At 38.1% G+C, this 18,113-nt stretch overlaps 1 protein-coding gene across 7 annotated transcripts in view; it reads right to left on the bottom strand.

The window, feature by feature from the left end:
- The window catches only part of COL11A1 (collagen type XI alpha 1 chain), a 208,602-nt gene extending 195,749 nt beyond the window's left edge, over nt 1–12,853 (bottom strand). For 6 of the 7 annotated variants that reach the window (XM_089337031.1, XM_089337028.1, XM_017346045.4 and 3 more), the window contains exon 1: nt 12,408–12,787. In XM_089337031.1, coding sequence (XP_089193157.1) covers nt 12,408–12,513 — 106 coding nt within the window. In that variant the 5' untranslated portion in view covers nt 12,514–12,787. Of the gene's footprint in view, nt 1–12,407 lie in introns of all 7 variants that reach the window. The other variant, XM_008264806.5, reaches the window with a different exon arrangement.
- Between the last annotated feature and the right edge of the window lie 5,260 nt (nt 12,854–18,113).

Raw genomic sequence — 18,113 nt, 5'->3', positions numbered from 1 at the left:
TAAAAAAAATGCTTTAGGATACAGCATTTTGATATCATGTCAACTATGTGTAAATATGTAAAATGAAATGAAATGAAAAAGTACAGGAATTATTGAATACATATGGCCTAAATGCTGCTAAGACCTGAGAACCTAAATAATTTAAGGCAACATTTATAATCCACACTTATTCTATTCTAAATTTTATATTAAGCATTAAAGCAAAGTAGTTTTTGGATTCCAGTGACCCAGTCCATGAACACCACCCCTGAATTTCTTCTTTTCTTTTTCACTTCCCCCTGCAACCAGTAAAGGCTATTTCTACTATATCAAAAATAAATATAAATCACTATTTGTAAATGCTTTATTTTTATACATGACAAATATTCAATTACTGAGAAAAAGAACAATAAAGCAAAAGTCTATAGGGAGGCTGCAGAGGCAAGGATATCAGGTAACAAGGACAAGGCAAGTTTAAATTAGAAAATTATATTTTGCATAGTATGGAAAGGTATAGAAGCCTCATCGATCCTGATATTTTTGTAGAATAGAAATTCTACAAAAAAAGAAAGAAGTACAAAGAACTTGAGACAGAAGTTGTTCCAGAGTGTTGTGGGAAATGCAGGGCAATAAATATGTGTCCCATAAATGGAAGAAGAAGAATATATGAGAAGGGTGAGGGTATTCTGAATACAGATGTTATGGGTCCTGTGGGATCTTCAAAGACATTAGATTTTCTCCCAAGTGAGGGGGAAATCACTGGAAAATCAAAGAGACAAGAATGATGTGAACCAACTTGTTTTCGCTGGCTGTTTTTAGAGCAGTTTTAGGTTCAAAGCAAAATTGAGAGGAAAGTGCAGAGATGCCGCATCAACTTATTTTTCCAGACCATTGGGGCTCTTACACTGAGAACAAACAACAAGAGCAGCAGAGTGGAACAAGAGGGCAGAGAGGAAGCAATAGCTACCCTCCAAACGTAACTGCTGCTTTCTGGGACAGAGAAACAAAGAATTGGGTCAGACCCAGAAGATATTCCAAAAGTGAAGTAGTCAGGGGTCGCTGATAGATTACATATGGGGTTTGAGGAAAAAGAAACCAAAGTTGACTTCAAGTTTTTCAGCTGGAAAATCATGAGGTGAAGACTGTAACAGGAATGGATCTCAGTACAGAGCTCTGTGATTCAGAATCAGGCATTGTAGATTCGATGAGACTAAAACGCCATTATAAGTGACTGAACTGAGAGTCAAGTATGTGAATCTGGAGCTCAAGGCAAAGATCTGGGCTCAAAATAAAACTTTAGGAGTTGACAGCCCTATCAACTTTATTCAAGGATATAATTAACTTAATGAATGCCATGGTTATTTTCAAAGTAGTTGATATAACTTCCTCTGAAAGAATTTTTTCTGTGAAATGTTTACAATAAACACTTTGTTCTCTCAAAAAATCAAAATAGACATCAGGATCCAATATGTTAATCCTCAAAAACAAAAATCCTTATTTTCAACTTATGCTCTTAAAGATGATATCATCCAGGCAGTAACAAGAATCCTATAAGATGTACAAATGTTCTCTGTCTTACAGAAGACTTTATAATTGTGTGCAGATACTGGTCTCATGTACTCCTTTATAAGGAAGATAATTTATTGATATATTTTGCAAGCCTGTGACAGACATGGCTACATATAAAGTATAAATTAAATGTACTTAACTACTGTTGGAAATCTCAGGTACTTTACTGTGGGCTGGCTATTTCATAAAAAGTAGCCTGGCCCCAGTTCTCTGATTAATCAGAGAACCCAATGGTTACAATCATCTGGGACCACTTAGTAGGTGCTGGTATCAAAGCATGCTCTAGCCCTGGCAATATAGCAGCTTCCACGCACTTTCTAATTAGTTACATCATTCCATGCTATGCAGCAAAAATATATCCATATGGTGTTGTATTCTGTGTGCCTTGCACTCTTATTTGCCCCTACTTCACATTATGCCCAATTTTCTTCATGAACCACATTGCCTTTGTTCAAGTTCTTTCTTCAAGTCCCTTGTGTATTATTCTCCCTTCAACACAGCCTTCATGTCACCTCCGGGAATGCCCTTGCTTCCTCACTTCATTTGGTTTTTCAGTGCTCAGCTGGTATTGCTCAGGGAAACCCTTTTTGATCTTACTGAGCTTCTGTTCTGTATTCCTTTAGAACAATGTGCCTCTCCTTCAAGGCATCTAGCAGTGTTGTCGTTCTGTATTTACTTGGTGACTATCTGATTGATTAGTGTCTCCTCAAGTCAATAATAAACTCTGTGAGGCAGGATCATTACTCACTTTGCCTAGCAACTATTCTGAACATATAACAAGTCTCTAACATATGCTTGTTGAAAATGTGGCTAAATACATTAATAAATGAACGACCATAGAACACAGCATGAGTACCTGTGATGGATTTAAAATATATTTGTTAAGCGAATGACTGCTTTTCACTGTCGCTCTTGCAGTAACACACATAATCAATGAGAATACAGATCGGCATACTGTCTTGATAGCCATAGCAGCTATCACAGTAGATGTGCATAGTTAGTTTTTGTGGTTATTAAACAGCTGCAATCTTCAACTTCCTCATTATAAAAGCTTATATGAGAGCAGGCATTTAGCTTAGTAACTGCTAATTTAACTAAGATGCTGGTTGAAACATTCATGGTCCACATTTGATGCCTCAGTTAAATTCCTAGGTTTGGCTCTTGGCTCAAGCTTCCTACTAATGCAGACCGTGGGAGACAGCGATGATGGGGCAAGTGACTGGGTTCCTGCCACTCATATGGAAAACCTGGACTGAGTTCTCAGCTCCTGCCTTCAGTCCCCAGCCATTGCAAGCATTTTGGGAGCTATCAGCAGATGGGAATCCTCACTGTCTTTCTCATTCTGCCTCTAGAATAAATTAATTTTTAAAATTTAAATCTCAGAAGAGCTGTAAGTTGAGAGCAGAAATAACATCCCAATTTTGATGAGTATGGTAAAGAAAAGAACATATGTCAGTTGAAAGTATGACATTTGAAAAGTTCAGTATTTCTGATATACAAATAGCCTGGCCTATTTTTGAAAAGCTTTAAAAATACAGTCCACTTTCCCCCAACCCTCTTGCCTCTCCACCCTACCCTCCCATATGAGCATAGCTCCCCATGGTCACATACTCTTGCAAAGCTTTTTTTCTGGGTGGCTTTTCTCTTAATAAATCTGAAATCACTGCTTAGTGGGTTTCTTTTTTCCAAAATTAACTTTGTCATGGTTTTTAAAAGAGAAATCATGATGCAATACTGCATTAAGCAGTTTAGATAAAGGAAAATTTCAGAAAGTAAATAGGCAACACCACCAAATTATATGTGGATGATTCTAAACAAATGCATGAAACAATCTTTTCACTCTCAATGGCAGTTTATTATCTTATTGAAAGGAAAAAAACCTCTAGGATTATCATTTTTGAGAAACTCTTGGAAATATTTATATTTAAGTTATTGTATTAGATCATTAATAATGACTATCTCAAAAGATAAACAAAATATTATTAAAGCTAAAAAATATAAAACTAAAATTATATTTTCAATAAATCTATTTTTTACTTAATTTTGAGAAGAGCAATACTCATAGGTATTTACAGTCATCTTTCCGTATGCACAAAGGTTTGGTTCCAGCACAGCCTTCTCCACTGAGAATACTAAAACCTGATGACAGAGAAGTTCTTTTTATAAAATGACATGACATTTGCATATAATCTACACACATTCTCTTCTATACACTAGATAATCTCTAGATTACTTATAACATCTAATGCAACACCAATGCTCTATAAATAATTGTGATAATATATTGTTTAGAAATTAATGACAAGAAACAAGTCTGTACACGGAAGTACAGAAACATTTTATTTTTCAATATATTCAATCCATTGGTTGAATGTGCAAAAATGCAACTCACAGACATAAATACAAAAGGCCAATTAGTTTATAATATGCTCTAGAGATGAGAAATAAAATATTTTCTATTTGGTAATCAGTTTTATATTGTAATTCAATTCCAAATTGAACAATTCAGAACAATTTCTGTTTAGCAATAGGGAATATATCACATGATTTTCACATTTTGATAAATTAATTAAACCTTCTCTTGACTTTTAGTGCCTTTTTATAAAAGTTAGGCATATTTACATTCTCAGATATATTTATTTCCTCTTTCAAAATGTTGTGAACCCTTTCCTGTGTATCATAATAATTAGTGGAACTTTATAAAACACTTATGCTTACATTTCATACATAATCCACTCAATAAAGACTCCAATGGTTGATATCAGAAATAATTATGATGCCAGGTGAAGGATCATCGCCCCATCCTCGACTTCAGTGGAAATCACTTATTTAGAAGTTCATTCACTCAAAAAATATTTATTAGCCATCTGTTATTCTCCAGACTATAGTACAGCATGTCATAATTTTGCATATATGTGAAGAAGATGAGTTTCCTGCTTATATCATAGCATCAAAAACATTCTGTGTTACGTTTTTATTTTGAGTAAGCATAGTGTGCTTATGATGTGATGCAAGACCAACTACATCAGTAGTAGGACCGAGGAGAGGTATTCCTAGAGGAAATGATAGCTAAACCCTGAATATGAAGCACTGGTCAACAGAGAAGGAGACTGGTCAAGATAGAGGTCATATCTTGGTTTGGGGACAAAACAGAAACTGATATTTTCAGGAAATCACACTAATGTCAGCAGAAATAACTTCAACATTCTTCTATATACATTGACAATAATGATACACATAACCATTAAACTAGATTGTTAGGTTACTTAAGAGCTGCAACCAACACACTTGCTTTATTCAACAAAGGATTATCACATGTTTACTTGTGATGGGCTGTTTGGAAGTGCTTTGGACACACTAACTAAAACAGATAAAGACTGCTATCCTAGCTATTTTAGGAAACTGAAATATACAATAAATATGAAAAACACATAGCTTTCTTCCAAAACAATTATATAACTACCATCTATTAATCTAAGGAATCACTTGAAACTGCATATACTTCTCAATTGAAAATGGTACTTCATAGTATAACTATAATTATGCACAGTAAATAAATTATTCTCCACTATCCCTTGGGCTTATAATTGTAAAATAATAAGAGTGACATGGTAAACTTTCCACTGAACTTCAGCATAGACTCAAGAGCCACATGAATTATAACAGTACTCTTTGCAAGAAACCATTCATATTTCTACTTTAGTAGCACTCAACTTATTTGAACAGTTGATAGATTATTTATTGTGGTACAGCCCCACAATTTGTCAATTGCTGTTAGACCTCAAAGCACCATAATCATAAGTCAAGGAGGCTGTCTAGAAGCATGAGACCATCCAAAAACACAACTGAGTGGTCAAAAAGAAATGTTCTGGAATACGATTATTTTCAAAACAATCTTTCACTGCTAGCTATATGATTTAAGCAAGACAACCAACTTCTCATTTTTTTATTTCCTTCTTGGATGAAATACATACAAGTCCTGTAATATCAGTTTGCCTCAAAAATAACTGTCAAAATGAAAAAGGATTCTATACAAAATGAGCCTACAACAGAATCTGGTACACAATGAGCATACATGCAGTGTTAGCTATCATTATTATATCTGCCTGAAGATATGAGGGAAAGTTTCTTGAATCTGTGACATTTGAGATAAATTCGGAAGCATAAAAAGTACTAGCAGGTGTTTGTTAAATGTAACAAAAGGACTCCGGCCAGGGCCAGGGAGTTCCAAAATGAAGAACACAGTCAAGAGGCTTACCATGGCTGAAATACAGGGTAAAAGGAGGTAGGGCTGAGGGAGTGAGAAATGGCTGCTCATGAGCCTGGACATACAGAGCGGCCTCATCTTAGAAGGCACTCTACATCCTACTAAGATAGTGAAGTACTGTGAAGACTCATCAGCAGTCAGCAGAAAGAGAGACAGCCAGTGGTAGATTGTGCTCCACTCCCGAGTACAAGGAGAGAGATAGACAGCAACTCCATGTTTCTGGGTCTTTTTTCTCTGTTTAGTTATAGTGCCAAGTATGAAAGCGCACTGGAGTTCTTAGTTACCTCGTCAAGGATTATTGCTACTGCTCTTTCTGAGAGTTGTCCTTTCAGGAAGTTGTATGTGAAAATCTGAGTGAGGAAGGAAAGCCAGCTACTTCACACAGTCTAAGGTTCATTCCTTTAAGCCCGGATGTCAGTTTACCAGTCAGACAGAGGAAGGAAGCTTCTACTGATACTCTATGAGCTCAAGTTCTATGAATAGGGACCTTCATTTGCCAGTAGAGTACAAGGCCATTCAAGAGCAATTAAATTTGGTTAAAATAAGAAAGACATGCTTTTTAAGAAAAAAAGAGAAGGTTTGAGGGGATTGCAAAAGTTGATTGTGCTAAAGCACTTTTACACAGGTTTGTTTTAGTTCTCAATTGTCAAGTTGTATTTAAGCTGGTCTCTTACTCTGAAATATGATAACCTTTCCTTTCTCTGAGTTCTTTCTCCTAAATTAATAGCACTGTCTCAATTCCATGCGCAGCAAGCAAAGAGTTTATTTTACCAGATAACAGTAGGTCTGGTAATCAGCCAATGTCTAAAGAACCACTAGCCAACTCAGTAGAACGCCAAAGACTGCAACTGATAAATAGATACTACTCGCTAAATCACTTTAAAATTGTCTTTCATCTTCTCTACGAGCTAGACTTATACATACTGATTTCTGACACAACTGAAAGTCGGAAAAAAAAAAAAAAACTCTACCAAAATAAAATAATATTCGAGTTCTGAAAAGAGAAAGAAATGTATTAGATGCATTTTAATACAGAAGGCAGTTAAAACGGAAGAAAAAAAAACTTAGATTTTTGAATTAAACTGCGCAAAAAGTTAGAAGAAAAGATCCCAAAATTTAGGGAGGACATTAGAAAGCCACACGCAAACAGCATTTCAAGTTGACTCTTCCATGAGAGAATCTAGGGAACACTGACTTTTTTTTATAATGTCTATGTATACCTCTCTTTCTTTGCTAGGAAACAAAACTTCCAAGGTCAAAGAAAAAAAGTTTGGTTTCCTCTCCACTCCCAACCCAGGTCACATTACCCCAGTATTAAATGAAGGAAGTGGAGGAGTAAAAGCAGAAATGCAGAGTAGCTCTAAACCCTACTTCACAGCTGCCTTGAATTCTTAATGATTACACCAAACTGTCCTTAGTTACTTCTCCAAAGGTGAGGAAACAAAAACATATTTAAGATTAAGGACATCTGACTTTTTAATATTATCTTTAAAAACAAATAAAATGCTAGGATGGGTCACTGTTTACAAAATGTCCTGTTTATATGAATTGTTGATCAAGAGTATAAAACTCATGATTAATACTCCTCAGTATTGACTTCAAGACCCTAAGGATATGTACTACATTTCCTTAAAGATGTGAAGACTCCTAATTTGGTGGAATTACTAGCTCTTGAAGATTATAAAGCAATGCTGAGATAAAAAATTGAATTCTTCCTCCCTTACTTCTTCATAATTTTACATGTGGTAATAAAATTTGTCAAAGTGGTTGACAGCACTGCCAATTTCATGGCACTCCATTGACAGTGACTACTTCTATACATTAACTACCCCTTTATAAAGTTCCAGATGCTTTGAAAATTCAAGCTCATATATTTAATTAGAATTTGTGCTGCTAAGTTCTCTCCTATCACTTTCTAAACTTGACCACTTTCTTGGGAAAAAACTCAAAAAACATATGGCAAGTGTGCCATAATGATTATCTATCTTATTAATAAAAAATTATATTTTATAAATATCATCCAGCTAAAATTATCCTGAAATGTTTAAAATTTGACACTATTTTCCTCATTGAATTAAATATCTAATATTCCTAGCTTTTTAAAAATTCAAAATCAGGCCTAGTCTGCCATTAATAACTTTTGAGAGAATAAAAAAGCTATATTTTTAATCCAGTAATAACTGTATAGATAAAATACTTTAGAAACTACAGTGCTTCCTATCCTGATGTTACAATCTTATGGAATCATATGGTTTGATCTACTAATAGTATAAGTAGATCAAATGATAAAATATTACCTTTCTCCAAACTTAGGAAATTGAGTAGTTTTAAAATGTGTTTTATAACTATATTTACTATCTCATTTTCTTTAAATCATACATTTTCACTTAGTCACCCTCTAACTAATCTAAATTCCAGCACATATACCTTTAAATAACACAGTCATTTCATCAAGTGTCAGAATTCTATTTCAATATCTTTTTTGTCACTATTATAAACTTTCACCTCACTCAGGAAAATTTTGCTTATTTATAATGATGTTTTATGTTTTTATAAGACTACACAGCTAACAACTTTCTGTGCCTGGTATGGTTGATGAAGAATTTCTATAATGTCTAGTTGTAACATTCTCTTTAAGAAGACTCCCCTAAACTCCTTTTCTTCCTTTGAAAAGTTTGGATTTTATTACATAGACTTTCAACCACTCCTGATATGAGTCCTTTTTATCACTGAATAGGCAGCAACTCAATAAATTAGCCAGAGTGAAATTTATCTCAGAAAAGAATCAATTTTTTAGAAAAGAAATTTGACTAGTCACACATTTTTATCAGATAGAAATTCAACCCACAAATCTGAAAAGGTGTTTGCCTTGCTGTATTTTTGGGAAAATATGAACAATAATAGTCCCTCTATTTTTAATCACAAATTAAGGAAAATGGGAAACCTAAAATTTAATTAATTTATAAGTAATTATATTGTTCACACAAATACATTGCTCATTTTGCAACTTACAGATACCTCTTCAAGAGTAAATTTATAAAGTAGTCCCTTGGTTAAATATTATTTATGAAGAAAGCTGTCACTTGAAGATATTAATAAACCTAATGTCTAGACTATCAGACAAGTAGGTGAAAGTGTCATCCATTAACCAAATACGTATGTGCCACTGAAAACTGAGGCCATCTGTGTAAACCATGTAGGACAGTGTTTCTCATAAGCTACTTCTTACTCTTTATCCTTTCTCTAACAGATTTGGTCCATTTTGGATTAAAAAAATGTTGAAGATCATATTAATAATCTCAGCACTCACTATATTTGTTATCAGAAACATATCTGATTTTAAACTGATTTTTGATTGACCAAAGGGATCCATTAGGTATCTTTGCAAGGTTGGATTAGCACATACTGTGCAAGCAACACCATTTCACCTGCTGATCCCGGGCACTCAAAACAACAATTCTGCAACACTCACTACCAGTAGCTGACAAGCTCTAAAAGTTACTTCTAAAAATGATCATCTTTTGCAAGACAGCATATTGACTTCATGCCAAAGGTTGAATACTATTTTAATTAGTAAAAATTGATTAGATTGAATTGGATTTTGTTAGTATTCAATTATAGACAAACTCTTTCTTAAAACTCATTAAAAAAAAAATCCATCTTGACACTATCATAGTGTGGTCACTACCAATTCCAAGTGTTCCCAGGTGCTACCTAGAATAAGTAATGGAACAACGTACAAAAAAATTTACAAATTTCTGAGATAAAATACTTGTATTAATGATAGGCAAATACGTGAAACACCAAATTAAAGTTAATATAAACGCATATTTACATTACACCTAGCCTTTTTTCTAAAACAAAGATTAAAAATTTTAATAAATATGCTAAATATTTCCAACTTATAATTTAGATTTTTGAAGTAAAATAATGACTCTGTATGAAATCACTAATTTTCTTTAATCCATTCATCTCTAAGAAATTTCCTATGTACTTTTTCTTTAGAATTTAAATGAAGGCTTTGATGCTTTAAATTTATTTAAAAATAGGTTCTTTTTAAAATTATCTTTGGTTTTAACCACCACATCAGACCACTGCACCTCAGCAAAATCAATGAATCATAATATGATGCTGGAATAAAATACCTTTATTTAGAAACTAGTATGAAACCCTACTCATTACTTCAACTACAGTTCTAAAGGCTGGTAATAGAACTGAATACTGGGTTTATTTTTCCCTTACATGGACATTTCAGGCTTTGAGTCCTGTGTTTTCTTTTTAAACACCAGTATGTTATTATTTCCTTTTTGAAGCTTATTAGGCAACAAGAATACTTACAGTAGTAGGTTGACCTAAACATGTGGCCTCCCACTAAGCAATAGACACTAAGCAGTTTGAAAAACAAATACCAAAATCTTACAATATGAGTATCTAAACTATCATATCTTTTACAACATTCCATCAGAAATGACAAGCAGAAACTCTACATCTGATCTTTGTATTTCAGTATTTCTCACATTACTTGGCTTCACAAAAAGAGAGAAGTTATTTCTATTTTATTCAATGTGGTACTGAGATCTCTTTGAAAAAGTTTCAGGTATGTAGCTAAATTGAAAATAGAAAAATACACATAAGACGTGTAGAACTCTGATTTTATGATATTCTTAGAGATTTACAGGAAGGCCCATTGTGAAAAAGCAACAAGTACCTTCAGTGAGAGATTCCATTTAGTGAATTTATACAATGATATCCTTTGAACCCAAATGTGTCTTTCACTGTCTTTACTGTATTAAAGACACACCTGTCATTATAATATGTTTGCTCGATGTCTAGGTGACACACTGAAAACTCATCAAGTATCCTTTCCCAGCATTACTGTAGTTAAGAAGGAATTTGAGGCCTCGTTATGCTACAGCAGATGACTGAATACCAAATAATAAATAAAACCAGCAGAGGGCAGAACGGCTGACAGAACCGACCAATCCAACTGGTGATCAGGTACCAAAGGTACAAAGCAAACTTTTGGATGGATTCACCTGCAAAGGTTCTCGGCGTTTCATCCTTGGAAACGTGGAAATGAATGAGTCCACATACTTGACACAACAAATTTCAGATTTCAAACAGTCCGAATGAGACTCCTGCCTATCCACCAGGAAAAGTCACAGGGAGAAGCCATGCGGCGCCGCCTGCTGCTCCGTAAGGTCGAAGCCACAGAGCCTGTGTAAGGAGCACAGACCCGGTGGCGGGGTTCGGCCTCCGCGAGCGCTAACTCCATTTAGGGAGAACCCGCATCCCGCCATTTACGAGACCATGCCAGACTCGGCTTTTGGCTAAAGCCGGCGCATTTGAGATTGGTGGGTTTTTTGTTTCTTTTTTTTTTTTTTTTTTTTTTTTTTCCTCCCTGATCCTGACCTCACCGACCTCCTTCGCATCCCCTGGCTTCTTTCTCTCTGCACTCCTAGCAAAGTTCGCTTTCTGCTGGCAGCTGCCCGGGCTCCGCGACCTCCCCGGGCGTCCGCCTGCCAGCCGAGTCCACAGCACCTAACGGACCGCAGCAGCCAGATGCCGCTTCGGGCAAGGGCGGGGCGGGAGGAGACCGGCGGCCGAGGGGAGGAGTGAAGTCGCTCTCCCTGCTTGGGTACTGACGGGGCTGCCGTCCGCCGAGCAGGTCTGGCCACTGAGTATTTGGTGGTGCCACGTAGGAACTTTTCCTTACCTCTCCCCTCCCACCGCACCCCAGCCCCCCTCCCCTTCCCTCCCAGTCCCTATTCCTCCGCCCCCACCCCATTTGCTGGGCGACTTTCATCACTCTCCAAGGGAACTGCACGTCCAACCTGCAAGAAGAAGTGGGGGGTGGGAGGGCCCTACAGGGCAGAGGGGCCCCAAGTTCAGGGGGAAAGGTCTTCCCTATCTTGAACCCGTTCCTTATAATCTGTAAAATAAAATAAAATAAATTTTCCACTGAAATTCTCCTCACAATGCCAGCACACACACACCCACACCCACACCCACACACACACACTCGGCTCTCCATCTTCTAGATCCGTCCCCCTGTTACTCTTACACTCGAAGTAAAACAGCCTGTTTTCTCATTTTGTGGAAGACAAAGAACTTTATCAAGGTTCATTTTATACCTTTTCTCTCTATTTTCTCCTCAGCTTACCCCTAAAAAAGATACTCCCGTTAGTTAGACTCTGAGGAAAGCAGATTTGCTCAAAGGGCAGGCTCCGCACTATTTCTGAAACAAAAGCTCTGAACGACTGCCCTCGTGCTCAAGGTAATATCTTCCCTCTTGTTAAAGAGGCTGGGTCGTGGTGCAAGGCATTTTCAGTCGGCGCTGCGCCTGACAGATCTTTTTTCTGCTACCTACCTCCTCTCCCATGGCTGTCCCGCCTACAGCCATCTCTCGCCCTCTCTCTGGCTCTCCGTTTCTGCTTCCAACCTGGTGGCAGCTACAATCTGCATTTTATTTAAAGGCATCGCCCCCCAACCCCGTTGGCGAAGTTGGGTAGACAGAGTGAAGAGGGGGAGGGGCGCAGAAGGAAAAAGACCGACGGCAACCTCCCACCTCCCCAAATCCGTTCGTTCTTACCTCCTCTGACCTCTCTAGCTTGGAAGAGGAAAGTCAAGGCGAGGGTTGTGACGGTGAAATCCCAGAGCCACCGTTTCGTTTTCCACCTAGAGGACCACGGCTCCATCTCCGAGCCCCGCACTCACAGCTGTGAACTCGACCCACGGAATCGCGAAAGCGGACCAGCTGCGCTCCTTCCAAGGTATCTCCGGGGATGTTTGCTACACGGCCATTGGGGAGGGCCGGGGGCGGGGAGGGGGAAAAAAAAGTCAAAGGGCTTTTTCTTTTGAATGTGATGGTTTGCTTCCTTCCTGTCTCTCGCCCCCTCCTCTCCCTCTCGCTTGGCCGGGCCGGCGGGGACCCTCCGATCCGTCCTCTGCCCGGCCCTGCCTTCAGACTGAAGGCAGATGAGGGGCTTCAACCAAAAAGCCGAGAGCACTGCGTGCCCCTAAAGGCTTCATGCCGTCAGTGGGCCGGACGAGAGGCTCCGGGCAGCCCCCTCCTCCGCCCACTGCCCCCGCGCCCCCCCTGGCCCCGGCCCGGGCGAAACTGACAAGCAGGCTGCGGGTCCGACCCAATCACACGCCTCTCGGGCGGCCCGAGCCCGCCCCCTCTCCCTCTCTCTCCTCTCTCTCTAGCTCTCTCTGCGGGAGAATCAGGGCTCCCGGCAGGCCCAGCCCACCCCTAACCCTCACCCCACCTCCAGCCCCCACGTCCCTCCTCCTCCTCTCCCTCCTCTTCTGCCCAAACCCCCAGAAGAAATGGGAGGGCGTTACGCGGGACGCGTGCTTGGCTCCAGCACTTTGGGAATGAAAGGAATTGCAGGAGAGCCCCGGAGCACACGGAGTTTTCAACGAGCTTCTGTATTCAATAAAAAAGCAGCTACTTGTCTCCTCGCACCCGTCTGGTAGCCTCGGGTTCGTCGGCGGGGGAGGGGAGGAGCCCGGCGTCTGATCCGCCACACCGCTGGAGTCCTGGGCTGGCAGCCGTAACCTTATCCTTGTGCAAAAATCTACTTGGTGGGGCAGACGTGGAACCCGCGGACTCGTGGCGCTGCCTGCTCCTGAGAAGTGTTTGTATGCTTTTTTAATCTGAGAATTAAAGGAAAAGCAGGATCCCCGGAGATCAATCACCCATGAGTTAGAAGGGAAGCAACCCTCCTTGGAGATCTGGGACTGTTGGGTTTCTCTATGAAATGTTCTAACTCCAACTCAGCATTAGGTTCATTCAGAGGCTCGCCTCTTAAAGAGCGGAACTGTCCTCTGAGGTCAGAAGGAAGAAATAAATGTATGCAAGCTGACAGTAAGGGGGTGGGTAATTTAATTTTCTAGCTGATTCTGTCCTGAGCTCGGAAGAGGGAGGAGAAAAGGCAGAGCAAGCGTAAATCTCCAAGTGGCAAAGCCCACAGCTCCTCAGGAAGCCACGGGCCCTGGCCCAGGCCCTGGCCTCAGCCTCGGGTCTGAAAGTATGGTGAGTGCACACAGTAATGAGGATCAGGTTTCCAATTTATCTCTCTCTCTCTTTTTTTTTTTTTTTACCCATCCTCAGGGAATATTGATTCCTTTATCACTTTTTCCTACATTTAAATTATTCCATCCTAGTGACTCCTTTTGTTCCTTAGAATTTCCTAAAATGTGTCTTTCAAAGACTTTCTGGAACAATGCGCACAGCATCATACTCCTTTTAGCCACTCAATGGAGATGTGTTAAATGAATGAACACTTTTCTGTTGCTAATACTGAAGTGTTGGCTAAGACCTACTCTTTAAGACTTTTAAATGCTTAGGTGTGTAATCAATTCTACATTTTCCACTCATCTTTAGAATCTAATTTTATAACATTCAGAGTATGTCTCATGACCCATTAGATCCTTTCACTTCATGCAGTTGAAAGAAAGGTGATCACAGACGCTATGGAGTCCCAAGATGGAATTAACAACAAGAATAAAGGCATTAAAAAATGAGCAAATCACTCAAAATACCTTCATTATGAATGTCACTCTCTGTCACAACCACTCTCTCATCAAGTTTACCTCTTGGGACACAAGATATAGTGTAGTGTTTCAGGTGCCTTATATCGCTACAGAGAAATACGGCCCAGTAATGCTTTAGATCACAACTTCAGGTTGTTAATATAATTTAGTAAAATAATTTAATTTCATCTTGCTTCTAAACTAGGACAGCATAACTACAAAATAAGGACTTCACAGTGGAAATGTAAGTCCATTTACCGTCCTCCTTATCTTCTCCCAAGTGGGAAATTGTGTTTCTAATTTCTAAACGTTTTTGAAGCTTGATTTTTGTCCACTTATTTTGTGTATTTTAAAAATTATTTTTCTGTCTTCCCTTATAACCTAAAATAGTAAAATGAATGCAATTTAAAAACACGTATGTGTAATGCCGGTGTTGTGGCATAGCAGGTAAGGCTGTTGCCTGTGATGCTAGCATCCCACATGGACACTGATTGGAGTCCCAGCTGCTCCACTTCTGATCCAGCTACCTGTTGGTGCACCTGGGAAAGCAGTGGAAGATAGCCCAAGTCCTTGGGCCCCTGAACCCACATAAGCAACCCAGATAAATTTCCTTGCTCCTGTCTTTGGCCTGGACCAGCCCTGGCAGTTGCAGCAGTTTAGGGAGTGAACCAGTGAATGGAAGATTTCTCTGTCCTCCTCTCTCTGAAACTCTGACTTTAAAATAAATAAATAGTTAAAAAAAAAAAACATAAAAAAGAATAAATACATATGTGTGAGGCTGCCAGAATCCTAAACTGAGTCAGTAACTAGAGTTTCAATGTTTGTGATAATGCATAGAGATGATATTCCAAATAGTTTTTAAGGCTCTCCTGACTTACTGACAGTTCCATGGCTTTATGCTGTTCTAGAAGGTTGAGAAATGATGCCGTCAATCTAGCAGTCCCTACCTCTGGTCACATCTCAACCATTCTGACTGCTGTGAAAGGGAGCTTTCAGACCCAGCATCTGAGGTGAATAGAGTCATTACTACCTTATGCTCTCTGGACTCTGTGGTCTGAATTCCTCTGGCCACTGCCCAGAGAGGCATAAGCTAGGTCTGAATTAATGCCCCTGGAAGGAAACACAGTAGATTCATGGTAAGGAATAATTATGTCAACCTCTGTAGCCTGCAGCTGGCTGCCAGATCTGGAGCCTCACAGGGAGCTGCCCATGGAATTACAGGCGTTGAACTCATTGAAAGGAAAGAAAATGTCCAGAAACAAAGGGAGCAGAAGACAATCCCAGGATGATCATCTCACCTCCTTCACCTTCACTCTGGGGAGCTTCCAGTAACATTGTTTTCTGGGCCCCCTTCTAGCCAGTCTTTGCTAATAGTTTATACATAGATTCAAAATGTAACACAATGTGATAATTCCCTCATTATTTTGAAGCATAATTACTTACATATTTCCTATTCTGTCACACTGAAAGACAATGTTTAGAGATACTTGTTCAACCTTGTGGAATTAGTCCTGATTTGCAATCCTTTCAAAAGCAAGGAGGGAGGGAGAGTGGGGAGAGAGAGATAAAGAAAGAGAGGGGTTATAACTTCCTTTGTAGTACTATCTTAATCTTTTGTCCATATTGACTTGTCAGAGAAACATAATAATTTGTAACTGACTAGGAGATCAAATTAAGGAAGCTTAAATGTTCTTAAAAAAAAAAATCTTCACAGTCCATGCAGCTTTCTTAAGAATTCTGAAAAGCTCACAGTTTTGAAATCCCTTCACAAATGTTTAGGAATCAGGAGATCTGGATTCAGTAATGTTTGAAATATTGAGACTCCGTAATAACCAAAGGAAACTGAAGATTCCTTGTCCAAGCATTGGAGTGTCAGGTGGAGAGAGCTCTGCAGATAGAATTATGAGAGAAGTAGATTAGATAACAAGATCATAGAAATGATACATCTTTTAAATCACTTGGCATTCATTCTCTTTTTCTCATACTGATATTTTGTCCTTTCTATTTTTGATACATACAGTTGGCCGTCTTTGCCCACAGGATATGAGTTCAACTAACTCCAGATTGAAAATATTCAGGGAAAAAAATCACATCTGTGTTGAATAGGTACATGCTTTTATTTTTTGTCAATAGAAAATACAGTAATACTACTATTTATATAGCATTTATATTGTTTTAGGCATTATAAGTAATTTTGAGAATATTTAAGGTATACAAGAAAATAGGTGTATCTCATAGGCAAATATTACACTTTTAATATAAGAGATGGAATAGAAAGATTTTGGTATCCGTGGAACCCATCTCCCACCAATACAGAAGAATTGGTGGAGAAGAGTTAGGGAGAAAGAGAGATTAGACATTGTTTTGCAAATGCTTTGTATCTTGAGAATTACTACATCAAATTTGACTTCTTAAGTGAAAAATTAATGGGAGGGGGACTCTTATACATTCCAGAAATATGTAACATGTCTAAGATGAAATTGTTTTCTAATCTATACTTCTCTTACTGGGTTGAATGATTTATCCTTCTTTCCCTTTTCTAAACTTTAGGTCAATTATTTTAAGAAAGAAATGACTAAGCATCTTGACATTCATTTTAGTTTTTCTTGTACATGAGTGGCTAGAAATTCATCTTAGTTTGAAAGTGGAATTCACTCACAGATGGGCCATTGTGTTGTAGAAAGTAAGGGTGGAGAGGGACACAAAGTTTATTCCCATAATCTAGCCTAGCTCAGAAGAACCCCACAGTGATGACTGGGTATTTTTTGGCAAACCACTCTGAAATAACTTACAGAACTTCAGAGGAATCCAAATTTAGTCCAATTTCCATGATACAACAGAATCCTCAGATGAAAATTTTGTTTTGTTGAAGAGTTGAAAGAGCCAGCTCAGAGATAACAGACCTACTCTGTTTAAAAAGAACTAAAATAAAATGAATTCTAAATGAACCCAAAAAAGCAAGGAATGTGACCTTGTATCTTCCTGTATGCTTCTTTAAAATACCCTGTAGTTAGCTATACTTACAGGAAGTGATCAGAGTTCTTTGTCATAATTATCCAATCAAAGATAAAAGGGAAGAACAGAAAATAGAATGAATCAGGGTAAAAACATAGATATTCTTTAAACTTGTCAAGACATTTTTGCTCTTTGCATAGTTTTCTTTCCTCGTTGAGTAGGTTTGGCATTTAGTAAACTCCAGGGATGTTCTGAAAATATGTATGTCAACCAAAATATAGCAAGATATTTTACAAAATGCTATAGCATAGCATCAATAAAACTAAATCGTAAATAGAGGGATAGATAGTAAACATTTTCATAAAACAAATGTCTTCGTTAAAGGACATATCACACTAATAATAAATAACAACAATGTTTCACTATGTGGCATCGCAACTATAGTGTTGACTAGTATTGCCTTTATTCACACTGGTTGTTTTTAATAAAATAAGGTTGCTGAACATACAGATTTCGGATCTTTGAAGGGATTATTTACTCAAATTTTATTCATAACAATTTCAAATTTAAAAAGATTAATTATGGTGGTAAAATGAAAATATACAAATAATTTTTCTTTGCTACTACTTAAGCACATAAATAATGACAGGGAAAAAGATTCCAAACACCACTGCACTTTCTAGAACAAGTAGCATAATCTTTTCCATCTCTATTGTATCTTCATTTCTTGATCCACATCAATGGCCTTTCATATTATTCTGAACTTGAAATGAGTATTATTTCCAGACAACCATATGGAGGT

Source organism: Oryctolagus cuniculus, chromosome 7 (genome assembly GCF_051225735.1).
Source record: "Oryctolagus cuniculus isolate XC-2025 breed Fujian yellow rabbit chromosome 7, ASM5122573v1, whole genome shotgun sequence".
Classification (NCBI taxonomy): domain Eukaryota; kingdom Metazoa; phylum Chordata; class Mammalia; order Lagomorpha; family Leporidae; genus Oryctolagus; species Oryctolagus cuniculus.
The sequence above is the reverse complement of the archived record's forward strand: the minus strand, read 5'-3'. Positions and strand labels throughout refer to the sequence as shown.